Source organism: Malus sylvestris, chromosome 7 (genome assembly GCF_916048215.2).
Source record: "Malus sylvestris chromosome 7, drMalSylv7.2, whole genome shotgun sequence".
NCBI classification, from domain to species: Eukaryota; Viridiplantae; Streptophyta; class Magnoliopsida; order Rosales; family Rosaceae; genus Malus; species Malus sylvestris.
The window spans coordinates 24,686,763-24,707,885 of record NC_062266.1 but is presented as its reverse complement, the minus strand read 5'-3'; the positions used below and the strand labels follow the sequence as shown (position 1 = coordinate 24,707,885).

Here is a 21,123-nt window from a genome sequence, read left to right as displayed (position 1 = left end):
GTGTACTTTGGAACTTAATGTCAACCCCTATAAAAATCTGCACTCGACGAAGCTTCAGAAATCGAAGAGGCGCCTGCTCAGAAATCGAAGAGGCGTTTGCTTTCTCAAAAGCTGGGCTGCTCAGAGACCACGAGGGTTGATCTCAGAAATCGAAGAGGCGTTTGCTTTCTCAAAAGCTGGGCTGCTCAAAGACCACGAAGGTCGATCTCAGAAATCGAAGAGGCTTGCTTTCTCAAAAGCTGGGCTGCTAAGAGACCACGAATGCCGATCTCAGAAATCGAAGAGGCACCTACTTTTCCAGCCTTGTCAGCACCTGTCACACGCACACTCAGCTTTGCGGAAATTATAGGCATTCTGTCGAAGATTTCTGGCGAAGTAGAAAGCACATGAATCGTATTGTTCAATCACCCACTTCCCATACGCAACAGTAACTCATGGGTACCACAGATAACTTTGTCAAAGTTCTCTGACAAAGTTGAGACACGTGAAGCTTGCAGCTCCCGCTACATCGCTCTGACCAAGAAGGGTAAAAGAATTGCAAAGAAACAACACTAACAAAGTTTAGACACATAAATTTTGAAGGTCTAGCTACCATATTATGACCCACAAGGGTAAAGGAACAGTAACACTACTGGATAATTGGAAAGTCCCGGTGTGTCAACCTCTGTGCTTCGTGGCAAGGTAGACTAGCAAACATGCCAACCTTTACTCACATTCGAGAAAACACTCCCAACAGGATTGCTTGCTCCAAAATCGAAGAGGCACCGCCCTCCGAATCTCGAGAGCCAGACTCCCAACATGATTACTTTCTCAAAAATCGAAGAGAGGGTAAAGGAACAGTACCACTGCTGGATAATTGGAAAGTCCCTGTGTGTCAACCTTTGTGCTTCATGGCAAGGTAGACTAGCAAACATGCCCAACCTTTACTCACATTCGAGAAAACACTCCCAACAAGATTGCTTGCTCCAAAATCGAAGAGGCACCGCCCTCCGAATCTTGAGAGCCAGACTCCCAACATGATTACTTTCTCAAAAATCGAAGAGAAGGTAAAGGAACAGTACCACTGCTGGATAATTGGAAAGTCCCTGTGTGTCAACCTCTGTGCTTCGTGGCAAGGTAGACTAGCAAACATGCCCAACCTTTACTCACATTCGAGAAAACACTTCCAACAAGATTGCTTGCTCCAAAATCGAAGAGGCACCGCCCTCCGAATCTCGAGAGCCAGACTCCCAACATGATTACTTTCTCAAAAATCGAAGAGAAGGTAAAGGAACAGTACCACTGCTGGATAATTGGAAAGTCCCTGTGTGTCAACCTCTGTGCTTCGTGGCAAGGTAGACTAGCAAACACGCCCAACCTTTACTCACATTCGAGAAAACACTTCCAACAAGATTGCTTGCTCCAAAATCGAAGAGGCACCGCCCTCCGAATCTCGAGAGCCAGACTCCCAACATGATTACTTTCTTAAAAATCGAAGAGACACCGCTCTCTGAATCTCGAGAGCCAGACCCCCAGCATGATTGCTTTCTCAAAAATCGAAGAGGCATCGTTCTCCGAATCTCGAGAGCCAGATCCCCGACAGGATTGCTTGTTTGAAAACCGAAGAGGCACCACTTTCCCAACTTCAAGAGCTGGATCTCCTTGGATAAAGCTTGTCTGTAATCTTCACACGCAACATCAGCTTTCCAGATACCACAGACCACTTTTTCAAAGTGCTCTAACAGAGTTAAAACATGTGAAGCTAGCAGCTCCCACTACCATGTTATGACCAAGCAGGGTAAAGGAATAGCATTATTACTTGATGTTAGGGAGACTCTTATATATGTCGACCTCCATCCCTAACGGACAGGCAGACCTGCAAAAATGCTCAACCCTTTCTCTTATCTGAGAGGGCACTCCCAACGAAGCCTTTCGAAATATTCAGCTTTCTTTCCCCCCGATAATACCTCTGTAAACAAGCTATACTAGAGCAAGAATATCTCATATCATCAGGGTTAAAAGCAAGAGTATCCCATATCATGCTTTTTCCCTGTCTTTTCCTTTGGCCTTGTTCTTACCTGCAAGATAAGGAGAAAGAGAGCAATCAGTCAGCACTTGGAATCAAGCTTCCAGCCAGGAACTGACTGCCTGGAACCCCTTACCTGATTACTTACCTGGCATTGCTCTCGAGTACTCATCTTCAACATCTTATGCTTCCAGGGAAGATACTGCATCTGCTTGAGGAACAAATAGGGCAAGTGAGAAGGATACAAGGAAGCATGTGGAGACAAGCGTAACAGCACACTTGCTGATACATCCACTACTCTGTCAAAAGCAAAAGTATCCCATATCAGCAGGGTCGAACGTACTCTAGATTTGATGGACTTGTTTTGACCCTCAAATTCTTCAGTCGGCCTTATACTCTGGAGGAAACCAGAAAACCCTCCAGCCCGGTTCAAGAATAAGCCTGTGGAAAGTTACTTCTTCAAAAGCAAAAGTATCCCATATCATCTCTTCTCATTTTTCTTCTCTTTATCCTTCATGCTGCCTGCAAGATAGGGAAAATGTGAACAATCAGCCGGAGCTCTGATTGCTTACCTTGTCTGTCACCTCTTTCAGCAGATCCCCTAGCCCGGCGACTTGGGGGACTCCTACTACATGGTTTGTATCGCGCTTGACCAAGCCTGAAACTACAAGTAAGCTTCAAGTGAAATTGATACATTACCTTGTGCATCTCCGCCAGTTACAGATACTACCCCTGGATGGAGGAAGAATACTTCCAGAGAAGATGCCACATCTACCTATGAGACAGATAAGGCAAGTCAAGACGATACCACACTCCGGTACTTAGAAGTTTCGTGGTTACGAGATCATTCTCCCACAATATTTCCTAATGTCATTTGTACTAAATCATTCACTTGTACTCACTAAAGGAGAGCTTGAACCTATGTACTTGTGTAAACCCTTCACAATTAATAAGAACCCCTCTATTCCGTGGACGTAGCCAATCTGGGTGAACCACGTACATCTTGTGTTTGCTTTCCTATCTCTATCCATTTATATACTTATCCATACTAATGACCGGAGCAATCTAGCGAAGATCACAAAAAGTGACCGTTTTCGCTACCTAGGATCTATCTTGCAAGAGAATGGAGAATTAGATGGAGATCTCAACCATAGAATACAAGCTGGATGGATGAAGTGTAAGAGTGCATCCGACGTGTTGTGTGACCGTCGTATGCCACTGAAGCTCAAGGGAAAATTTTATAGGACGGCAATAAGGCCAACGATGTTGTATGGCACAGAATGTTGGGCAGTGAAGCATCAACACGTACACAAAATGGGTGTAGCGGAGATGAGGATGCTTCGTGGGATGTATGGGCACACGATAAAGGATAAGATTGGGAATGAGGATATCCGAGGTAAAGTAGGAGTAGCCAAAATTGAAGGAAATATGAGAGAAAATCGGTTCCGGTGGTTTGGACATGTGCAAAGAAGGCCTACTGACGCTCCGGTTCGAAAATGTGACTACGGAACAGAGGTTCAGGGCCGAAGGGGTAGAGGAAGACCTAGGAAAACTTTGGAAGAGACCCTAAGAAAAGACTTGAGTACTTGGATCTAACGGAGGACATGACACAAAACCGAGCGCAATGGCGTTCTAGGATTCATATAGCCGACCCCACTTAGTGGGAAAAGGCTTTGTTGTTGTTGTTGTTGTTGAAATGTAGCACTACTCTAACAGAATTTAGGAATATTTCTCTGAAACATTTCCTCAAATACACGAAACCGTGTCTCCAAAGAAAAACATTATTTGGGAGGTTGATCAAGCTATATATATATATATCTCTCAAGAATTATATAAAAAACAAAAGTTATTAGTTCAAGTGACAACATTCAAGTATATATAACAAGTGATCCTCTATCACATTGGTGGAGAGGAGTGTTGCTCTTACATCACAACATGAGTTTGAACCTGATCGGTTCCCTAATCTAATATCTAATCTAACAAATCTACCGTTTGACAAAAAAAAATGTTTATATATAACATATATTTCATTGAACTATATAAGAAATATGTTTGCATAACACTCCTCAACATTTAACTAGAATACTATAACACTAGAACACACATTACAAATTAGTTGAAAATAAAGGGTTTAGGATAAAGTTAGAATTCTCTACAAGCTCACAATTCTCAAATACAAATTCAATTACTTTATTCTTCTCCATAAGGAGGTATTTACAAGATTACAAAAGAGCAATACTAGGAAATAAATCAATATACAATCCTTTGTCTACAAGACAAAGAAACCCAGACCAAATCAAATCATATCAAAACCCTAATTGAATCATATAAAATCACTAAATCAATCGTATCCCTAAAATACTTTCCTTTTTTTTTAGTACAAGCTATAATTTACACTAAGGGAGGGGGGATTTCTGCTAAGTCGCACAGTGGGCAACCTAATTTACTATCGAATTCGTCATCCATGAGAATCAAACATATGATCTCTCACTTACAAGTGAAGAGGAATACCACTAGAATGTAGTACTGAGTGGTTATACTTTCCCTTTTATTTTCCAACAAAATTAATAGGTATTTATTTATGTTTAGCTACTGTTTCTTTAGGGTGATGCTATTCAAGTCCGCATTTTTACTTTCCAAACACTCAAGATAATTTATGTCTTTTAATTTTATTCAAATCATTTAATCCGACAGCCGAAATTAAAAATAGTGTGTAAGGGTAAATAAGGATGTGTGGATATCACATTTCTTTCTTGATCACCACAGTTCCTCAACCGCTGCCTTCAGCAATATACTGGTTCTTTCGTTCTCTTCCACTTTTTCGTGATTCGTTTGTTTTTCCCTTCATCGAGTAAGAACTTGGATTGAATGTAAAGGAGGATGCTTCAGTCATGAACGTGAGATTTGATCCTTGATTTTCTTGCTAAAAGCTAGATCATTTGAAAGAGTCAAGTAAAATAACTGCACTTGCACTCTCCATCTCATGGAAATAAAACGAAAACTACCGGTAAGCAGTTTCATTAAAAGTTAGTTTCTAAATTTCCACATCATTTTTTTTTTTTTGTTTGTGCTTTCATCCCCATTTAAATACGTAAAAGATTTGTAGCTGAAGAAGTTAAATGCAATTAATCATGCACACAAGATTGTAGTTTGATTCTCCTCTCTCCTATTAATATTATTCTAGTTTCTGCAAAAAATTTATACTACAAAAAGATCACATGATCCTGCGGCATGTTGATGTAATTTCAAAAATTCACTTATTTATGACTATGTGATTTTGTAGTTAGTGTTAAAGTCCCACAGAGTAATATATATACTACTCTAATTTCTGTTTTTTTATTGTTAAAAGGAAAAATTAACGCTAACAACTTTGGTTAGGTTAAGAAGATATGGTACCTTGGAGAAACCGAACAAAAAAACGAAAAGCACAGATGATGTCTCTGTCTGGTGCAGTCCAAATGGTCCCCCACACACACATTGATCCATGATTCCATAGCACATCTCGACTTCACTCATGAGTCATGATGCAGCCTTCTCAATCCTTCTCGATCTGGGTCCATTCACAAAAAGAGAGTTCGAAGATGGTATCTGGATCCATTCACAAAACAGTTCCAGTGCTGGCAAGGTTACTTTTTTTTTTTTTAATTTTTTATGAAATCTTCTTTTTACAGTTTCATTTGTCTGAGTGTCGTTTTTGGAATTCTATTTATAAATTTAAGGAAAACTATTTGTTTATACCATTTTTAGAGCCTCGTATTTAGACCTCGTATAAATACTCAGGGGACTTAAATGTAATTATGTAATAAAAGAAGGGGCAAATATGTAATTAGGGGAGGAGCCCTTATTCTATAAAAGGACCTCCTCACCCTCACAAACCCTAAGTCTCTCATATCTAGAGACAATGCCTAAGGCTCCTCACTCCCTCTCAACGCTCTCACTCTCAGAGCTCTCTCTCCCTCAGATAAATACATAATCAGTGTGGACGTAGCCCAAACCTTGTGGTGAACCACGATACATCTTGTGTCATTTACATTTCATGCAGATTCACGGTCGAATTTACGTTGTTCCAAGACCTCCGGTTTTGTGCATCAACACTATTAAAAAATGTTTGAAAATTTTGAGGTTTAACGATAAAAACAAAATAAAGGGTAAAATGAATAGTATCAGGATTGACTTTTTAGTGTAAAAATATGATTTTTTGTTAAAATAAACAGTTACGGAGGACTTGTTTAATATTTTAGGCATCCAAGTTTAAGAAGACAACCGAAATATAGCTATACCCCAGGTACATACATAACCCAACGAACTTACCTGCCTGCCTGAAAGTCCGGCGTTTCCAACCCTGACTTTATACCCACAAAACTTTGAATTAACAAACCATGAGATTTACAGAGATTAGGTTAACATAAGCATGATTAGAGGAGAAGATGTGCATTTTAGCAATGTTTCTGGTGTAGTTGTTGTTTCTATCCAACTGTACATGTTGTTTATAGGCTAAATGTGGCAAAGCTTTGCTTACCTGGCCAAACGGTGGAATAAGTAGACCTCAATTGAAACCCTAACTTTATAACAGAAGCCCAAACTTATTCCCCCTCGCAAGAAAAGCATATATACAGCACCCTAAAACTCGAACAAGTTGTGCCATTGCAATTGTAATTTTAATTACTAATTATTGCAAAACTGAGGAAGAAGATGGCTAAAACTTCAAAATCAATGTGCCTTTCTGTGCTTTTGTTATGTTCATTGTCTTTGCGGTAGCAGGTAAGAAAGAAGGAGTTTCTACATGCATCAGGAACAGTTGTCATGTAATGTAATATTCCACGTGCTATAGTACAGATGGAAGACATAATTGATATATATGTCTACTTCCATAGTGCATTAACAAGAAAACAAATACAAGTGTTATAATTTGAGTGAAACAGTAACATCATGTGGCAGTACACAGAAAAATTTCTAGTAAACTCCATTGACCCTTCTTCTCCTTTTTTCCTTTTTCTTTTATTTCGATCTTCAAATATGACTATATATGTTTCTTGCACAATGCAGATAGCGGGTTTGTAGGATGCCGTGAATGGTCGTATAGTAGCACAAGGCAGGGTTCATGCTTATGGAGTCCAAACTGCAACAACGCATGCACAAAAGAAGGTGCGATTGCTGGAGCTTGCGTACTTTTCAAGTGCATATGCTATGATGGTAAAGGTTGTCCGCAAGGCCGCCTCCCTGCACACTAGCTACACCTACATGCACTAGAAATACTCGAAAACTGCATTCAACTTTCAATATATATGTACGTACTTGGCACGTATTACATTCGACTAACTACGTGCCTATAGCTCCATCTGTTTGTAAATGATCGATGTAGTTTCTATACTATGTATCTGTTTGTAAATGATCGATGTAGTTTCTATACTATGTATATTACTTATGAAGGTTTCGTACATAATGTTCGCTTAATCGTATGTATAGTAAGCTGAGCGTACGTTGTAAAAGTACAATAACTTTTACACATAATGATGCTGTTTATTTGTAGAAATTGTGTACGACTGTAATTGTACATCATATTTTCTTTTGCTTGTGGTGGCAAAAATAGGGGGAGGGGGATTCTCTACCCTTCTACTTGGATGGTTACGGTTAAGCCACGTCAACATCGTATATTGATTTTTGGGTAAATCTCAGTTTACTACCCTTAAGTTTCGTGGTTTTCAAAATTTGGTACATGAAGTTTTTTTCGTCCCAGAGTCATACCTAAAATGTTAATTTTAGGACATTTTCATACATCCGTTAGTCTGGCTGTTAAGTTTTCCATTAACTGGTGACGTGGTGCCTATGTGGATAATGATTGGGCGCCACATGTCATTAAGGGGTCTACGTGGAAATTAAAATTAAAAAAATATATTTGAAGGAAAGTGTTATTAAAAATAAAATTAAAAATTAAAAAAAAAAACCAAATCCCCTTCGTCTTCCCCAAATCCCCACCCGTGCCCACCCTCCCACCACCCGATTTGCTTTTCTGGACCAACCCATTTTCGTCCTCGACCCTAAAAATGGGCAACTCGACGTAGTCCCAGCAGTCGACGTCCTCCAGAAGCTTGAACGGCAAGACCTTGTTGTCCATCTCCACGTCAAACTCGTAGGCCACCGAATGCCCCATCTGCGAGTCCCTCAAATCGAACCCCGACACCTTCAGATCCTCCACTTGAAACCCTAATCCCTCCACAATCGCCTCCTTCAAATCCTGCAAATCAACCAATCAATCAATCCAAATACAAAAATTCAAATTGTAAAGAGAGAAAAAGAGAGGGGGCGTACGGAGATGGCTCTGGGGGTGCTGTAGGGAGGGCGGAGCTCCGACGTGGAAATCAGAGAGAGAGAGAGGACCGAAGGAATTGCACCGACGGAGATAGCTCTGGGGTGGCGTAGGTCCATTGCAACAAAGTTTCCGGAAACGGTGTCTCCCTCGTACATAACTTGCTCCGAGACACATTCCAACTTCGTCACGGTGATTGAAAGAGCAATAGCAACATTGTCATTGCCGATGAAGATCATAAGAAAACCGTACGCCACGCAAATTTTGGCAGTCTCAAATTGCTTTCGCTTCTCCATTTTTTATCTACACTGAATCGAGAGAGACTATTCCTAAAGTGGGAGGATAAGGAGGCTTGAAGTTCGGTTAATTGGTTATGAAGTCTGTTGATCTGGGTTGTTTGGGAGGGGGGAGGTAGGGTGGTGGGGATTTTGGGGAAGACGAAGGGGATTTGGGTTTTTTTTTTTTTTTTACTTTTCTTTAAATAATTATTTTTTTGAATTTTTAATTTTCACGTGGACCCCTTAATGACACGTGATACCCAGTCATTATCCACATGAGCGCCACGTCATCAGTTAACGGAAGACTTAACAGATGTACGAGACTGTCCCAAAATTAATAGGTACAACTCTGGGACGAAAAAAACTTCATGTACCAAATATTAAAACCACAAAACTTAAGAGTAGTAAACTGATATTTACCCTTGATTTTTTTATAAAGATAATAAGACAAAAAGCAAAGTGTGAGAGGAGTGTGAGAGGAGGGGAGGGAAAAAGATGAGAATAGAATGTGAGAGAATCCTACTCTAAAATAGGGTACACATAGAGAGGGGAAGGGTAAGAGAGCTATAACTGGAAGGTTAATTGACATATACTTAATTGCACTCTTTACTATTTTAATGAAGAATCCATCTGTTGACGAACAAACGTAAGGGGCTTAATTAACCTAATTAAGCAAAAGAACAAACTAGTTAATCTCAATTTACCCACCCCCTTAAACCCACAACATACTACCCTAGAACATCTTCTCTCCTTATCCCACACGTTTAGATGGCTAGGGTAGTGTAGGGTAGGGTATGACAGTGCTTGGTAGCAGTTTAGGGATTTATTGTAGTTTGTTTCATTGCGCAAATTTACTCCAGATCAATTTTTTAGTCACTAGATCTTATATATTCAATTGGCAACTTCTGTAAATTGTTTATGAACTTCAATGAAAGATCATTCTATTGCTTCTTGTGAAAAATGGCAGTTTTCTATATACCAAGGAAAAAAGTTCAAATTCAACAATTAAAAAGTAATTGCATGTCGTATATTATGGCATGATCCATTTACTTAAGATAAGTCATCAATTCAGATATTTCAAGTTGGAATTTTCTAACGTAACAAGTATCCAGTTTATTGGATGTTCACAAAATTTGTATGCAACTACAAGTTTTGAAAACATATTTTGTATTACATTATGAATGGTGAGAATATTTTCCTCCTACCATAGAAAACTTTATGGCGTATAAAACAAATTATCAACTCTACCATTTTATAAATGTACTTTTTTTTTACTAAGGTAAGAACGCAAGAAAAAGCATGGGGAGGGAGACCTTTTGTGAGTCGGGCCTAGGGAAGGTTTGTAGTTGGAAGTGCTTTCAAAATGGTTGAAAGCGTTTTTGGTGAAAATATTGTTGGTATCTTTAGTAAAAATATAAGCAAATATTGGAAAAACACTTAAAATGTCTTTCTGCAACACATAACTGGTGTTTCATGCAAGAAACATGTCAAGTGATTTTGGAAGCCAAATTTTTTTTTGTAAAAACTTTCAATAATTTTGAAAGCACTTCTAAATGAGCTCATAATGTTTACAACATGACTTGTGAGTTATAACGCGTAGATACATTTTTCTTCCAACGCCTTCATGTTGTTGAATTTGTTGACCCACATAAGTATACAGTACATCTTTTTGTTTTCTGGGTCAATTGTTATTTATTTTGTTTCCATACGTATGAGATACCACATACCAGTTGGCTGTCGTTTATTTGTGAAATTGCTAGTGAGGCTCTACAGTAACACGGATGAAGATCATGATTAAATACAATAAAAAACAACCAATTGGCATAGGTGAATCATGACAAGACTGAAAAAAGCCTAACCTAACCGTAAAAGAATTGCTGCAATTTTGAATAAGATTGATGTTCATGGGAAGAGTTTAATTGGTTAAGACTTAAGAGTAATTTTTTATATATAAAATTCTCTAAGTTTGAATCTCATTATTATAATTATAAAAAAAACGTATAACTTTTATTAACTGTGCTCCACGTATTTTTATTAATAAGCTCAATTGTATCAACTCTACCATTTTGTCCTTTCTAATCAACATACACATATGTTAGGATTGGAAAGACAAGTCAATATATATTTTATGTGCATGAAAATTAACGTTCGTATAAACACCATTAAAATCATTTTAACAAGGCATATTATAGAATAATAAAAATAAAATGGTTAATCTCAGTTTATTACTCTGAACATTCTTGGTTTTCAAAATAAAATTCCGATTATGATATTTGTAATTTTTTTTTAATCCAATGATATTTGTATTCGTAATTGAATGAACAAGATGGTACATTCATAAGACTTACTCCAACCCTTGGGTTAAATATGAGTTTTAACCCAAAATTTATTTTTAGGATAAATTTAGGCCAGAATTCTTCTTTGAGATAGTGAGCTAGCTCATCATATAAGTGTATTTTTTTAGTTTTATATTTATAAAGTCATTGAATCTAACGACTAAGATCTAATATGATCAAATTCAACGATAAAAAAAGATCTAACAGTCCAAATTTAAATTCAACGGCTAAAATAATTATAAAAAAGAAATTCTTTCATGTGTTTTTATATTCTTTCATAGTGTTCCACGAGTTTCATGGTGTCGGTTTAATAACTTGTCAATATTTATCAGAATCTAAATCTTTTAAGGTTAAAATGTTCATAAAATTATGGTCTACATAATTTTTTTTTATAAGAGTTACCTTAAGAAAAAAAATTATCCTAAATTCATTCTTTATAATCTCGGGCTAAAAATTACTTAACTCAAAATTCACCCAAATTAAGTGATTTTTCAATATTTATCGGAATTTAAATATTTTTAGGTTAAAATGTTCATAAAATTAAATTATGATAGCGTACATATTTTTTTTTAAAATTACTTTAAAAGAAAAAATTAGCCTAAATTTATTCTTCAATAATCTCGAACTAAAAAATTTAGGCCAGAAAGGTTGGAGCAGAAAAACTGTTTATGGGCTAAAAATTTTAGGTTTTAGCCCAAGGGTTGAAGATGTTCTAAGAGTTAGAGCAAAAAAAATGTTTCTGAGTTAAAACCTAAATTTTTTGGGTTAAAAAATTTAGGTTTTAACTCACGGGTTGAAGATAGTATTTGGTTGATGCCAACATAGTCATCTTTTAAAATATCTAAAAGACTTTTTTAGCCAAAATGGTTTTTGAGATTTGTAAAACTCCTCACTTTGGCCCCTGAGATTTGAAATCAATACAAGTGTTCCTAAGTTTGTGCACCATCAATTATATTTGTATAACCCTAATGTAACATATTTTTTCACGGAATGACTAAAATGATTAATGGTGAACAAACTCATAAACCACTTATATCGATTTCAAATCTTAGACACCAAAGTAAGAGTTATGTCAATTTCAAATACTAGTGTGGCTAAATTTTTTATTTTTTTAGTCTGATCACCAAATAAAAAGTATAAAATAAATAAATTTATACCAAATAAAAGGACTTTTAAAACTTGGAGGGCACTCTGTGTCTGCGGCATTGCCTACATAATACCGTTTACAGAAACCGACCTCGAACCGACAAGCTCAAGCAATCCAAGCAAGAACTCAACCATGGCGGCTAGGATGTTGCAGAGGCGCTTAGGCTCACTCCTTCTCCGCAATCAGCAGCCTAACTCTCATCTCTTCAAAGGTTAGGCCCGCCCTCTCAAAAACCCAACAAATCTTGCTCATCAATTCTTCGTTTTGCGTAGTCGATTTTGTGTGAAATTTAACTGCTATTGTAAGAAATTTTAAAAATTTATGGTGTATTTTGGTGTGTATGAAGGAAATTGATCATATTACAACTTGGGTTACTGATGGATTTGTAGACTAAGTTGTAGGGATTAATTTATGAACATCTTCTCTAATTTGTGTTGATGGGTATTTGTTTAGTTGTTTTAAATGCCTGATTAGGAGGATGATTTTATTAGGTAAATACGTATTAGTATCTCTAACATGGAACACTTAGAAGGCTGGTGGAACAATTTTTGAAATAGAGTTCTAAGAACCGTCTAAAGCAAATCCTTTCAAACAAGTTAGTAGGACTTAATTGAATATCGGAGCTCAAACTCGCTCGTGGAAGTGAAATACGTCTAATTAATAAGAACCCACTTACAGAAAAGAGATGCGACTGGAATACATGGTGGCTCTCTTTACTTGAGGCTCCACGAGAAACTGTATCTGTACAGAAACGAAGGCTCTCAAGCTTCACAAGAACGAAATTTCCACAACACCTACACTGTTTCCGTATGTCTGTAACTCGGAGTCTACTGACTCATGTAGAAAACCCGAACCTTGAACTTGAGGTTCAACTCATACATTCATTGCACTATTGCAGAATGCAAGACATACCTAGCAGTTTATGCATTTATAGCAGGGTTGTGCGTGTGCAATGGAGACTTGTGATATTTACAAGACTTGAAGTTGTTAGAAATATGATTTCAGTGATTTTAGAATCTAAGTTTAGATATTGTCATCGTGGATCTGGAAGTTCTGTTCTCGTAACATTATGTTGATTTTAACACTAGTTCTTGTTTTTTGACCTCTTAGCTTTACATTCATGCTAATGGTCCATTTCTTTTGCGGAAGATTGCTAATCGAGAAAAGAAAAAGAAATGTGATGGTGGAAAATATATGGGAAACTCAGAAATTTTTCATCAAGTAGATGGCTATTGTTTACTCTTTTATTGATGGTGTTAGGACAGATTGGCGTTACTTGTTTGTTCGCACTCAAAACACAGAAATGGACACCCATAGTATCTGATAATGCTATCCATCAATTTAGACACAGAAAACTATTCTTGTTACTGGATACTAAGTTGAATTTGTTGATCTATTTCCATCGAAGTCCTCCATTTGTTTCTCCCCTTATGCTGAAGAACTTGTTGGTTCAGCGCGTCATTTATATGTTCTCCATGGAGTTCTTTTAAAGATAAATATTTTCATGCTTAAACTGTATACTATTCTGTTTAACTTTTCTTGTTTTTGTTCATACAAATTGTTGGCGGCAGATCAATTTGTTCCTTCTGCAAGTTCTATACTCAGAAGATTTGGATTTGACAAAAGAGATCTTCAGACGCAAACAAATCCAACCAATCTGGTTAATGAGGATTTGGCAAATCTTGAAGATGGCAGTTTGAAACCCAATAATGATGCAAACACTATCAACAGTTCCGATACCAAATTTTCTGCTTCTTCCGAGCAGAAAATATCCCCAAGGCATGACCTGGCCATGCTTTTTACCTGCACTGTCTGTGAAACAAGATCCATGAAGACGTGCAGTAGAGAATCATACGAGAAAGGTGTGGTGGTAGCTCGCTGTGGCGGGTGTAACAATCTCCACCTGATTGCTGATCATCTCGGGTATTTTGGAAAACCATCCAACGTTGAGCAATTTCTGGCTGCCCGTGGGGAAGAGGTGAAGAAAGGTTCTGCTGATACGTTGAATCTGACTCTCGAAGACATAGCCGGAATGAAACTTCAGGGTTGAACTTAAGCAATTTGAATAGTTTCAGAAGCTTCATGGCATGTATATTAGAGTTTTCTTTAAGACAAATATGCTTCTGTGTTCGGCGTTAACCCTTATGTAGTATTATTTTAATTTTAGTATAATTTGGTGGTTGTGTTTTTGATCAAATACAAGAAAAGCAACCCACATATGTATAATTCGATTTTGATTGGTGCTGTTATATGATATATGCAAGCCTTTTCCCGTAAATCTGAGTTTAAGGAAAAGGCAAGGGGTTGATTTGATCCCAATTAAAGCAATGTAAATATTTTTTTTTAGTACTATTTACATTATTGGGAAGGGGGAATGGGCTAAATTTCATAATGAATCAACCATAATAAGTTGGTTTGAATTTGCTATTAGCGATAATCAAACTTAACACCTCTTACTTACAAGTGAAGACAAGACAATAGAAAAAAGGTAGCCACTTAGTACTACGGTCTAGTGGTATTTCTCTTCACTTGTAAATGAGAGGTTTTAATTCAATTCTCGTCAAAAACGAATTTAAACCAAATTATTGTTAGCCCACGTGAGGCTAAGTTTACCCCCCTCTCCTTTAATATAGATAATATAGTCTATTAAAAATATATATATATATCGCTTTTGTAATAGAGAAAACATTATCTAGCCTATTCGAAAGAATATATATCACTTTTGTAATAGAGAAAACAAAAAAGACAAGTGTTTCGCCTTTTCCATCATTTTCCTCCTCTCTCATCTCTTATGCCCCATCCCCCTCCCAGTATCCACCTCATCTTCCTCTCCCATTTCCGGTCTCCTTCCTTCATTTTTATTCCCAGTTTTCCCTTAAGTTTATCTCAATTTCCGTTGAGTCGGGTCTCAACTATCCCCCAAGTTTGTCTCAAATTTGGGCTTCATGCCCTTTATCCGGCGGTTTTCACTTACTTTTATTGCTTTCTGTCTTTTAATTTTCTTTCCTCCTTCCTCTTTAATAGCGATACTCCATCTCCGTCCCACCATGCACTCGGATCGGCGGCCTCCAATCAGAAATTGGATTCTAGATCCACTACCCTCCTTCACTTTCCCCCCCCCAACCGGCCTGTCGAATCCCCATCAAGGCCAAGTGTTAAGTATTTTACATACCCCTTAGCCTCACCATCTATCTATGATATTTTGTTTGTATTTATTTGCAGATGTTTGTGAAGGGGACTTGCATCTGGTGTTTGTTCTCTTGGTTCAAAGTTTGGCTTCCGAGGATGTGGCGGCAGCAGTGGTCTGTTTATGCTGCTTGAGACTAGGGTTTTTTTGTTGTTTGTTATTGCAGCCTACATGCCTAAATTTGTAAGGGCCTCCTGTTGTATATTGGGTTGCTGCTTTCACTTTCCTTGGGCCTTTTACTTTATTTGTTGTTGTTTATGGGGTTCCTTTTGAGCCTTGTACTAGTTTTATTATTACGAAGATTCTATTGATCAGAAAGAAAAAAAAAAAAAGACAAGTGGTTATGGTTTACGGGTCAAGTACTCGAGCTCCATCCGGCTACAATCCGAGTTTATATAAATACCAACCGACCAACGGAAATTACTCTAAAACTCCAACCAGAAAAACCATGGCGAGTAGCACATGTATTCCCTCCACTTTCACACCAATTCTTCACAACTTGACCGCCAGAAACTCCATGACAATGGTGGGTTTGCTATCTTATGCTCCCAAAACCCTCAGACCTCTCTCTTTCCCCAAAAGCTTCGGTTTCAGCTCACTTTCCACCGCCGCAAAACCCCCCAGAAAATTCTTCCAATTGCAAGGTAGTTTCTTTCTTCAATCTTCAAATACCAACTGTTATTTGTCATGTGGGTCTATTTTTTTTTATGTGTTTGACTATCTGGTTTGGAAAAAGATCGAAACTTTTCGTGTTTGGATTGGTTTTGTTTGAATTGGTGGTTTTGATGGGTTGAATACTGGTGTGGTTCGGAGCGGTATCGAGTTGGTTGATGCTTTGTTGATTATTGTTTTTAAGCAACTGGTTTTGCTTGGTGGAGAAGAAATGGATTGGATTACATATGGTAGGAATTGAAGTGGAAATTGGTGTTGAATGGGAAATGGACGAATAAGGAGACACGGGATACAGAATTTGGAGGTTTTCGTTTGATTATTCGAATGAGGAAATGGTTCTTTTTGTTGTAATATTTGTTGGAGTAAAAGTAGCTCATTGAAGTAACCATATTGGAACGGTTTGAGTTTGGGGATGAGTGTTTCTGTTCAAAGAACTTCAACTTTGGTATGTATGTATGCCGGAGTCTGTTAATATGTTTGGCTCTAAATCTAAGGGAACCGTGAAGATCGTGTCTGAGAACTTGATTTTTGATAACCAATAAGTTGGAATGATCCACTATCCAGTGTATAAGAAATGGGAATGATGCAAAGAAGATGAGTACTCTTGCAAAATATGTATTAGGAAGCAGCCCGTGAATCAGATTTTTCCCCTTTTGTGAATTTTTTTCTCTTGCTTTGAAACCATCCACTTCCTATGTGGGTGAAATCTAATATATAAAAAAATGAGACTTATTTCTCCCTCCCTCTCGAGTCTAGACAAGCAAACTACATATTTAATTGTTTGTATGGAAAATCACCTCCATACACTGACTGTTATTTCTGTCATGGAATCCTGTTCCCTTGCTAGAATCATTTGTCCCTGATTAAAGGCGTCAGTACTTGTTTTGTACTGTGATGTTATCATGGGTTTTTCATTTCAACTTGAGTTTGTCAGAATGAGTCTTTTTTCACTTATACTATGCCTTAATTTTTGTCAGTGAGATCAGTGGCCACTCCAGCAGAAGCTGTTGCTGGGTTTGATGACATGGTTGCTGGGACTCAGAGAAAGTATTACATGTTAGGCGGGAAGGGCGGTGTAGGGAAGACAAGTTGTGCTGCTTCACTTGCCGTAAAATTTGCTAACAATGGGCATCCCACTCTTGTGGTTTCCACTGATCCAGCACATTCCTTGAGTGATTCCTTTGCCCAGGTTTAAAATGCTCTTACTTATTAATGTTTTGAAGTAGTTGCATTTCCTGTAAAGCAGAATTTAACTGGTTATAATGTCTATGTGTGTGTGCGCAAGATTATAATGATACATGTTATCTTGTTGTAGGATTTGGCTGGGGGGACACTTGTACCAGTTGATGGGCCTGAAGCTCCACTTTTTGCTCTTGAGGTATGTGGAGTTAGCTTCCCATAAAAGCTTTTGCTAATTTCTTCACATACGTCTGTTTGTGCTATTATTTGATGGGGTGATCATTATAATGATAAAGTTGTTGTTTTGTTTCTTAAGATGGTTTTGTGATCTTATATATGGTGTATGTACTAAACTAATAGCTATGCCACAGATAAACCCGGAGAAGGCAAGGGAAGAATTCCGTAATGTAAGTCAGAAAAATGATGGAACAGGAGTCAAAGATTTCATGGATGGTATGGGCCTTGGGATGCTTGCGGAACAGGTAAAGCTCTATTTGAGATATTGGTATTGCAACCTTAGATCGTGTTTATCATCTTTTGATCTCATTTTATGTGGTGTAGATGTTCTTAAGCATTAAGGCCTAACTGATAGGTTGCACACATGTGCATGCACATGAATGCTCACATTATTATTTAACTAATATTGGATTTTCACATAGCAGCTGTAAAAGGAGCATCTATACCAATAGGGATTGGCTTATGCTTTATGATAATCCTTGCTTATTCTTCACCTGTGTGTTTCTTTTTCTGGTTGAAGTTAGGAGATTTAAAATTGGGAGAATTACTAGACACACCTCCTCCTGGTTTGGATGAAGCTCTAGCAATTTCCAAAGTACGTATTTTCTGGCTCACCAACACACACAAAATCTTTTTTGCTCTTCTATTAATGTTTAATCCTCTTTCCAGGTGATACAATTTCTTGAAGCCCCAGAATATAGCATGTTTACCCGCATAGTTTTTGATACTGCACCCACGGTGAGAGAATATACTTGCTGTTTTTCTTCAATGACTTTTTAAAGAAAAAATAGCTTGCTATAGATGTGATATTGTTAACAGGGTCACACATTGCGGCTTTTATCATTGCCAGACTTTTTGGATCAATCAATTGGCAAGATATTGCAGGTAATGATGTCTACTTAGAATGAATAACTATGCATATGCGTGTGTGCACGGGCATCTTTCTTGTTCTGGAGTTAAATGCACCATGTACTTGATTCTATTTACAAACACTATAATATTGACGGTGTTGCTTGATGATCTTCTTGAGAAGTATTGTTGGTGAGGAAATGTACGTGCATGTCTTTTGTTGTTTTTGACTTTTTAAATGTTTTCTTAGAAGTTTTAAATACTAGCTCTGTGTAGAGACAGGTGTTGATGCTCAGAGTTTCTTGGCACTTTTCTAAAATCTTTTTTAGCTTAAGTGCTTGCCACTCTTATGGTATCATCAATATCTTGGTGTCCACAAGTTTTCCTTTAGTAGCATTAGTCAATACAATTTAATAGGTCCGTTATTTTATTTCGGCTGCGTTATGACTTATAAGGTTTGGTCCTTCCCTGATAAGTAAGCTACATCTTTTGAACATTTTTAGAAGAAAAATCCTTAGATCACTTGATTTTGACCGTCTTGTATTTCCTTGTAAACATATGGCTAGTCTGTTAGCATTCTTATATACGTAAAAGTTATGTCTAGACATGTTTGCTACTAATTGGTTATTCTCTTGATTTGCAAATATTTTACATTTTATGTTAATCATTACATTCTCTGTTATACAGCTTAAACAAAAGATATCTTCAGCCACCTCAGCTATCAAATCTGTTTTTGGGCAAGAGCAACCCCAAATGGGCGCGGTAAACCTATGTCGTTACTTGCCTTTATACTTTATGTATACAAATACAAGTGTACTTATATTTTATCATAAAACTTCAATCCAGGCTGACAAATTAGAGAAACTGAGGGAAAGGATGATTAAAGTGCGTGAACTTTTTCGTGACACTGATTCAACAGAGTTTGTCATAGTAACAATACCTACGGTAAGATCTTTGTCATATGACGTACTTCTCTTTCTGCTATAATTTGGTCCTTCTTGAGTATACGTTGATAGAAATCACTTTACATTATTCATTCTACAATGTAGAATCTAATCTTGTATGAAAGATGGATCTCTGCATAATATTATTCACGTTTTTCATCCCTAACTAGCATTTTTCGCTTCCAATTGATTGTTTGCAATTTTTTTCTTGTTCTCTAGGTGATGGCCGTTAGTGAGTCATCTAGGTTGCATGCCTCTCTGAAGAAGGAAAGCGTACCTGTGACTCGACTTATTGTTAATCAGATTCTTCCCCCATCCGCCTCAGATTGCAAATTTTGTTCAATTAAAAGAAAGGTATGTAAATGAGACTCCTTTTTCTTTTTTAGGTAGCAAATATATCAACTCTCGTTTTAGCAAACGCGTCAAGACACATGCTTATTGACGAGTAAAATGGTGAAGTTTTGTCCAAACCATGCAAAAAATAGTGTTTTAGGAAAATGCACTTTCATCTCATGTGCGTGCGTGCATACAAACTTTACGTTAGATTTTATGCAGATCCACGATTTTGTTCGATTCCGATTAACCTCAGGATTCTAATTAATTTTTCTTCCGAATAACCTCAGGATCAGATGCGTGCTCTTAATATGATCCAGAAGGATACAGAGCTCTCTGGCTTGACAGTTATCCAGGCTCCACTAGTTGATGTGGAGATCAGAGGCGTTCCTGCCCTTAGATTTCTGGGAGACATAATTTGGAAATGAACATCTTTTTTGCACAGAATGAATAGATGATAAAAGAAATAACCTTTTTTTGTTTATCCATTCATTCGATTCAATAGCATTCGGTATCTCGGAAATTTGGTTGATTCGTTTGAATGCTTCGTTTAGTGGCATTCCACTCCACTGGGCCAAAAAAATTAAAATTTTCTTTTGACACAGTATTGCATCATTTTGTAATAGTTTCGAGCTCTCTCCCTCCCCCTTAATAGTAAGGGGGATTCGAGCACCGTATGTAGGTTTGTCAGTAGATTATTTTGATCCAGATCTCATATAATTATTAGCAATCTGGAAGTTGCCCAACTATTTATGAGCGTACGCAAATTTTTTTCTTTTTTTCCGATGTGGGTTTAATTCTCTTAAGATACAATCATTTATGAAATCATTTTATGTCCTCTCCTTTTTAATGTAAAGCCTTTTTTTTTTTTCGAATTATAAACGGGGAGAGAATTCGAACGTAAAGCCCATGGACATTAAATAAAAATTCAATAGTGGAAACCGATAATTCAAGGCTAATGACTACTACAGAAAACAGAGCTGCAAGAGCCACGTCCCGATCCCGACATACATCTAGGATAGACACGTGACGTTACCAAATACCTGTATCTCAAACATAACCCGCCTTCGGGATATGACAAATTACAACTCGAGAATCGATTCGCATAGTAATTTTTCGTATACTTTATGGCTGCATCTAACCTCCTCGTTAGACTGCCTACGTACCATCAATAGGGATCAAGCCATTCGTAGTTCACTGATTCACTACACTCGAACATTCATCACATAAATCACTATGTCTCAACAATATACCACAATGCATATCATGCAATTTTCAAAGAACAAACGAACGAAGCACAATTATATTCTCAACCATATTAATCAAGAAGTCCAATCATAATGCCAACAATTATAACCAACATCATTCCACAATCACATCATCAATAACACATACAAAACACTGAAATGCAGGGCTAGAGCGACACAGTTCGGTCGAAGCCTACATCTCATAAGCTGAAATCAAATCCAAGGATCCAACAAGTCAAATGATGCGATTTCGGACCACTCAACGAAATCCATCAACATCGGGTTCCGGACCACTCAACGGAACCAAAACACCAAATGGGATTCTGGACCACTCAACGAAATCCAAATTAGGATACGATTCCAGACCATTCAATGGAATCACATAGTAGAAAGGATTATGGA

General features: G+C 37.5%; 2 protein-coding genes across 3 annotated transcripts; both read left to right on the top strand.

The window, feature by feature from the left end:
- The first annotated feature begins 12,103 nt into the window (after window positions 1-12,103).
- Window positions 12,104-14,351, top strand: LOC126629622 (uncharacterized protein C24H6.02c-like). Of its 2 annotated transcripts, none has more exons than XM_050299708.1 (2): window positions 12,104-12,284; window positions 13,645-14,351. In XM_050299708.1, exons 1-2 carry the CDS (start codon window positions 12,206-12,208, stop codon window positions 14,121-14,123), a joined length of 558 nt encoding a protein of 185 aa, XP_050155665.1. In that variant the 5' UTR covers window positions 12,104-12,205; the 3' UTR covers window positions 14,124-14,351. The 2 variants fall into 2 exon arrangements, with proteins under 2 accessions (XP_050155665.1, XP_050155663.1); XM_050299706.1 differs by having other exon boundaries at window positions 13,627-14,351.
- Window positions 14,352-14,874: 523 nt separating this feature from the next.
- LOC126629618 (ATPase GET3B-like) lies at window positions 14,875-20,078 on the top strand. The gene is made up of 11 exons (XM_050299697.1): window positions 14,875-15,904; window positions 16,910-17,121; window positions 17,248-17,310; window positions 17,483-17,593; window positions 17,869-17,943; window positions 18,018-18,086; window positions 18,168-18,233; window positions 18,885-18,959; window positions 19,044-19,142; window positions 19,361-19,495; window positions 19,765-20,078. The coding sequence occupies exons 1-11, from the start codon at window positions 15,604-15,606 to the stop codon at window positions 19,900-19,902; spliced, it is 1,344 nt and encodes a 447-aa protein (XP_050155654.1). The 5' UTR covers window positions 14,875-15,603; the 3' UTR covers window positions 19,903-20,078.
- Window positions 20,079-21,123: the final 1,045 nt, after the last annotated feature.